A 6717-nucleotide genomic window follows, 5' to 3' on the forward strand; every position below is an offset into this window, starting at 1 on the left:
ATTGACTTCGTTTTTTTACTTGGAAAACGTATCAGGTAAACTGTTTTTCAATCAAGGAGAAATTGTATCACTATGGGCTGTTTCCAAGCATCGTTTTCTACGTAGAATTATAATCGAATTCGTTTTCATCAACGAGTTTTAGTCACCTGTTAAATGAAATACAGAAAAGCAGTCAACCATACAATTTTATTCATTTAGAAAGTAATCAATATAAATTATATCCAACAGATATTATAAATACATGCATCAGCTAGTTAAGGTAGATGATAGGATGAATAGGTTTAACATTTCAGTTGTCTGTCACCTAGGAACAAATTTGTTTTGATTATTATTTACATGCATAATGACATCCTTTGAATTTAGAAAAGGAAGAATTTATATGATTGATATTACTTTCTATTAAGGTTAGTTTTTTTCAATAATGTTTTAATTACAAATAAAATTAATAAAAACGAGTTAAATTGCTAATATTTATTTATTTATCTTTTTAATTTTTTTTCGAGGGGGTATCTTTATGTCACAGCCTGAATATAACTACGTACACCTTGGGTCTAGATACAAGGGATTACCATTTGTTCCTCACAAAACTGAGATATACAGTCAATAAATATAAACACAATTTCAAGCTTGTATTGAGTTTGTTGGCTGGACGGATGGCTGTATAACGTCCAGTGACAAATTAATGAACGAGAACATCTTGATGTCATATGAGTATGAACATGCTTTAACCAGCATGCTGCGCCAGATTTTTAACGTGCTAGTTAAAAAGATAACTGTCAACAGCCAGACATGTCCGCCTATCCTGATTCTGACTGCGGGTCAACTAGTCTGTTTTCTTACTCTAAGATGCCGCTTAGAGAGGAAGCGGAATATTTCAATTTCAAAGTATTTGATTTAACTCGGCCTGATGCACTATACCCATTCTTTTCTTTTCAATTTTAAAGGAAGTATTGAAAAATTATAGCAGCTTGTTTTCACTTTAAAGTGAAAAGTTCAAAGAAAAGAGGTATACGTCAATGATACATTAATACAGCAATAACAACAACAAAAATCCGAAATCATACTTTCATATATACTCTTATATCAAGGTTACATTTTAGAAGTTATCTTCATCTTAATTTAAGTAGGTTACTAACGCTAGCTTTGTTCACTTTTCACAATAATTATTTTATCCTGTCATGTAATGTTGTCATTTAAATGTTATATTTAACATTGTCATAAAAGCGGGAGGTTTGATTAGCCACAAAACCAGGTTCAACCCACCATTTTTCTTAAAATGTCCAGTACCAAGTCAGGAAAATGGCCATTGTTATATAATAGTTCGTTTCTGTGTGTGTTGCATTTTAGTATTTCTGTTCTGTCGTTGTTCTCTTATATTTGATTTGTTTCCCTTCAGTTTTAGTTTGTAACCCGTTTTTTTTTCTTTCTCAATCGATTTATGAATTTCAAACAGCGATATACTACTGTTACCTTTATTTATACTTGTATATGCTACCGATATGATAATGTACAAATATGTTCCTAAACTAATGTAATTGTATATTCCTCTATAAACCTAATGGCTATTGTTATTCAACTGATCAAGAGCTGTGTATTTACAATACTAGTTTTACTCCAACCCATATCATTAAGCCTTCTTGGGAGATACATCTTTACATGTTTGATTCTCTGTGGAAATATGACATATGATATAAGCAGTCACTTATAAATAAAATTGTGATATCTAGATAGGATTTTTTTTCTGTTTTGTGTTTTTGTGTAGTTATCTAACTGATGTATACACAACGACTCCCTTTCCATTATCAACCTATTTACTTCTCGTATCAAGCCTTTTATTCAGCAAAAATACATTAACCTGCTTATACGACAAACAAATCACAAATAATAAATAGATATTAGTATTGATAACACAATTGAAGATGAGTTTCATTTCATATGTGAATGGAATCTTTATTGAGACGATAGGGAACGTTTTTTTTTGGTTAAAATCATACCATGTCTTTGTAATTTTCATGGTTTTAAGAAATTTGCAGATTTGATGAACTGTACTGAAACTTATTTCTTAAATATGTATATAGATAATTGTATCATAGTCAGAAATTGATCCGGGAGAATAATTGCATATTGATGTGTGTGTTTTGTCTACTGTTTGTTATACGTCACAAATTGTTGTTTAATTATTTTGTACGTTTAAATGTATTTCAGCGATGATCCTTTTTTGCCGGCTTCTTATAATGATGAAATGAACATTTTATCCATCAGAATAAACAGTTAATTTCTAATTTCTAATTATATCTACACAGACCTATATGCTATAAAAGATTCTACAAACTGTATAAACTGTTTTATTTTTTATTGCACAGTATTACAGCGTACTAACTGTACAATTGCGAAAGACGTCTGACATGACAACTTACTAAAGTTAAGGATGAAAAAGTTCACAGCAAAGGTTGCCTGCCAAGGTAAAGTGGCTTTCATTAGCTATGTATATTATAGTACCGACTCAGTACCGTGTATATATAAAAGAGGGACGAGATATATCATATAAATTACGAGTGTGGGTTAATAACGTCAATCAGACGGTCACCGAATATAACAAGTTATAAATTAAATAGACCTCAAAAGGTTTACATATAGTTCTTAACGAAGAATAGATTAACCAGCTGGTGGAAAAAGTCGTGCCAAATCACAAAAGAAAAAAAAACCTAGAATATATTACAGCATTAAACTCTTATTCACCGTTAATTTATTATATCCTTTATCACACTATGTACATCTAAACAGCTTTAAAATAGCAATGTGATATATCATGGAATATTCCAATAAATTCAATGCTCTAATTTTTGCTCTTTCATCCATACTGAGTACTGTTGTAAAATGCCTTTAATCTGATGCAAAATTGTACTGCAAGTTTTGAATCAGTCCCTTAAACAGATACAAAGTATGATATGCATAAAGTAAAGATATACGCGGACCAATTTAAGCGATATCAAATAATGTAGTTTTACTCATAGTAAATTGTATTAGATTTACAAAACGTCTAGCTATTCGACACTTACTTTTTTCTGTTTGTCTTTTTTCATTTTTAGCCATGGAGTTGTCAGTTTGTTTTAGATTTATGAGTTTGACTGTCCCTTTGGTATCTTTCGTCCCTCTTTTACTGTTAAAACTATTTGTTCCCCCTTAATAATACAATACACTTCATTTTATTTCATCTAAAGGCCAAGAAAATAAAGATTCTAAAGATGAAGAAACTTGTTCAAAAGAAGAAAAGACAGACGAGTTTGATTTGCAGCTTGAATGGGACGCTAAAGAAACAGAAGACAATCTTCGTCTTAATTTCCCGATTTTAAAAGATAAAAAGTTTACTTTGTGTTACAGACCAAAAGAAAATGCAGAGCCTGAGCCCATTCCGGATCCCATTAAATCATCGCAGAAACTTAAACAATTCTTTGAACTTTTAGAAATTAAACCTGCGATATACTTATATCCAAAGGTAGGTTTGTTAATCAGATTTATACAGGAACAATTGTTTATAATAATTCTTGAACGTGCTTATTCATTATTTCCAGTTATCTTATCTTGATAATTAACAGACGCATATTGAGAAAAATAGCAAAACATAATGAAAACTATAACATATATGACATAGATAAAGTAATTGAAATTGAGACTATATATGCAATCTGATTGGTCATCTTGGCAACGGTTTTTATCCCATATTTCCTGTGGACGTCTCCTGACAGGTGATGTAACGTGTGATGCCTGTACTGACAGACATACATAATATTTTATTATAGTGTCACATACCAATACTGAACAATATCATACATCATAATATAAGTATAAAAATACAAATAAGAATTTAAATCGAAGTTAAAATATCGGTATCCAGCCATGACTGACTTATGAGACACTTTTGCTTTAAAACTTATTCTAACATTCATTTACAAATGAATAAATAAAACTTTTACATTACATTAAAAAACAAAACATTCTGTTATACACAATATTTTCTACGGTTAAACATAAAATATAAAGATTTTGCTAAAAAGGGTTGTATACAGTCATGTGACATCAGAAAGATGTACTGGTTGACAAATATCGACAAAGTTTTTGGACGAAGACCATAGGTTTAACGCTACATGTAATTTATGGTACCTTTGATAATTATTTACACCACAGGGTTGATGCCACTGCGTGTGAACCAGCCCAGTAGTCAGCACTTCGGTGTTGACATTAATATCAATTATAGGGTCATTTCAATAAATTTCCTGTCGACAAAACTTTAAATTTTTCAAAAACTAAGGATTTCCTTATCCCAGCAATAGATTACCGTAGACATATTTGGCACAACCTTTTTGGACTTTGGGGTCCTCAATGCTCTTCAACTTTGTACTTGTTTGGCTTTATAACTATTTTGATCTTAGCATCACTGATGAGTCTTATGTAGGAGAAACGCGCGTCGGCGTATTATATTATAATCCTGGTACCTTTGGCAATTATTATGCTTTTATGTTTAATTTTTATTTTTGGTTTGCGGTCTCCCTCTTCTCATTTTGTTAATATCTTCTCTTCTTACATTAATACGTCTTTTAGTTTTGCTGTTAACATCGATTCGCTCATTAACGCATGGAATATTACTAGCTTCTTTCCTTTGTTTGAACTTTCATACAAACCATGGATGTCGTATAAAGTCGTGATGTTCTAAACGTCTCATGGTATTGTTGCAGGTATTATGTTTAGAAGTACTGGAGCGTCCTATATTCAATTTGACAAATAAATTTCTCTGACAGATTGCTTCCACTACCAGGAAACAAAATCAAGTATTATGTTCCGTGTGGTTCCACGTGGCTCCGTGTAGTTGCTTGTTTTGTATCTTTTGTTGTAAAAGTTTTTAGATTGCAAATTGTGGTATCAAATGCTTTTGGGAACCCCTTATGCGGTTGTATATGTTTATGAATAAAGATGCTATTTAGAAATTGACAAATCTGTAATAGTTATGGAATTCGCCAGTTCCTGCAGAGTTGATTTCATTTAGAGCAACACATATGGTATGGACGTTGACTTTTATTGAAGACTCCATGTTGTCTGTTAGATGCGGTCCTGAATACTTTTGTTTTATTTATTATGCTGCAATTCAACTTTTATTAATTAAAACAACAAATGAACATTGCCTAAAATGTCGGTGGAATCCTCATGGATTCATTACATTTACTTAAATAGTGTTTATTTCACTATAGTTTTTGAATATCTTTATTTATGATTTACAGGAGGACCCCCCTAAAGAAAAGCTAAATATAAAAGCATTAATTGTGTCATGCCTTCTTAGTGCTACCATACTGATTGCAAACATTACACAACTGAAAGCGGTCATATCAGAGGGAGCAACAGACCATTTCAAGAGAGCTGTGGTAACTTTCATAGCTTTGTCAGTGTTATTACAGATTTTAAATACATTATTATTAATTACAGCTAATTTTGTCAAAGGAACATCGAAGAGACATAAAACATTTGACTTGTGGAAAAACCGATTATTGAACGTTTCTATTGTGGTAATGGTTTTTGTTATGATTATAAATATTGTCATTGGTGCAATTGGTATTACATAAATTTAGATATATGTGGATAGTGTTTTTCTTCGGGATAAGTTTCTATGACAAAAGCAGCATTCTTTCCAAATATTCAAAACGGTAAAAAAATACTTTTCCTCAATCTATTTTTATAATGTACAATCAATCTGATCATTGGTGGGAATTGTTTACCGTTTTGAACTTGGTACAAGAAGTAGCATTAAGCAAAGGAAACAAAGTGAATGACTCGGAGATTATACCAATTCCCTAAAAACAGATTATTCCAATTCCCTAAAAACAGATTATACTAATTCCCTAAAAACAGATTATGTTTATGCACCGAAATGAAATAAGTGATCGGTATCAACAAGGAAAAAATCAGGAAAAGTTGTATAGCAAAATGCTGTATAAATATGCTTAAAGAAGTGGAATATACATCTCTAGACAAAATCACATTTCCAAGGAATAATCGGTTGACAATTAATATTCCTACATACACTTCTCAAATTATAAAAACTAAAGAAAACAAAAACAAAAAGAAAAACGCCTTATTTATTTGGTCCGTTGAACTTTTAAGTTCATTTCTTGACATATATTCAGGAACTCTCTAACTAAAACTTAAAAACCAAAGATATAAAATATTTATGAAATAACATGGTCAGCTATATAAGGAAAAAGTAAAATCACAAAAATACTGAACTCCGAGGAAAATAAAATCGGAAAGTCCCTAATCACTTGGCAAAATCAAATGACAAACACATCAAACGGACAACAACTGTCGATTCCTGACTTGGTACAGGCATTTTCAAATGTAAAAAAAGGTGGATTGAACTTAGTTTTATAGCGCTTAATAACGGCAACAGTAGTATACCGCTGTTCAAAACTCAGAAATTCATGAACAAAAAACAAAATCGGGGTAACAAACTAAAACTGAGGGAAACACATTAAATATAAGAGGAGAACAACGACACAACATTAAAATGTAACACACACACACACACACACACACACACACACACACACACACAGAGAAACGGACTAAGCATTAGACAAAATCCTATGAAAATAACAAATATAACATCAAAACCAAATACATTGTACATGACTTTGGGATAGATAAGTACCGTGACACGTCTAATAGTAA

General features: G+C 31.3%; 1 protein-coding gene across 1 annotated transcript; it reads left to right on the forward strand.

The window, feature by feature from the left end:
• Positions 1 to 261: 261 nt before the first annotated feature.
• Positions 262 to 5629, forward strand: LOC139518121 (ninjurin-1-like). The gene is made up of 4 exons (XM_071309793.1): positions 262 to 404; positions 2364 to 2462; positions 3222 to 3496; positions 5274 to 5629. The coding sequence occupies exons 2-4, from the start codon at positions 2429 to 2431 to the stop codon at positions 5610 to 5612; spliced, it is 648 nt and encodes a 215-aa protein (XP_071165894.1). The 5' UTR covers positions 262 to 404; positions 2364 to 2428; the 3' UTR covers positions 5613 to 5629.
• The last annotated feature ends 1088 nt before the right edge of the window (positions 5630 to 6717 follow it).

Source organism: Mytilus edulis, chromosome 3 (assembly GCF_963676685.1).
Source record: "Mytilus edulis chromosome 3, xbMytEdul2.2, whole genome shotgun sequence".
Lineage (NCBI taxonomy): Eukaryota > Metazoa > Mollusca > Bivalvia > Mytilida > Mytilidae > Mytilus > Mytilus edulis.

What these genes read in the sequence shown, in the direction of transcription:
- LOC139518121 (XM_071309793.1), top strand. Translation starts at nt 2,429, where the DNA reads ATGAAAAAGTTCACAGCAAAGGTTGCCTGCCAAG. An exon ending in AGCAAAGGTTGCCTGCCAAG is followed by an intron (nt 2,463 to 3,221) that starts GTAAAGTGGCTT and finishes TTTCATCTAAAG; the next exon opens with GCCAAGAAAATAAAGATTCT. An exon ending in CGATATACTTATATCCAAAG is followed by an intron (nt 3,497 to 5,273) that starts GTAGGTTTGTTA and finishes TATGATTTACAG; the next exon opens with GAGGACCCCCCTAAAGAAAA.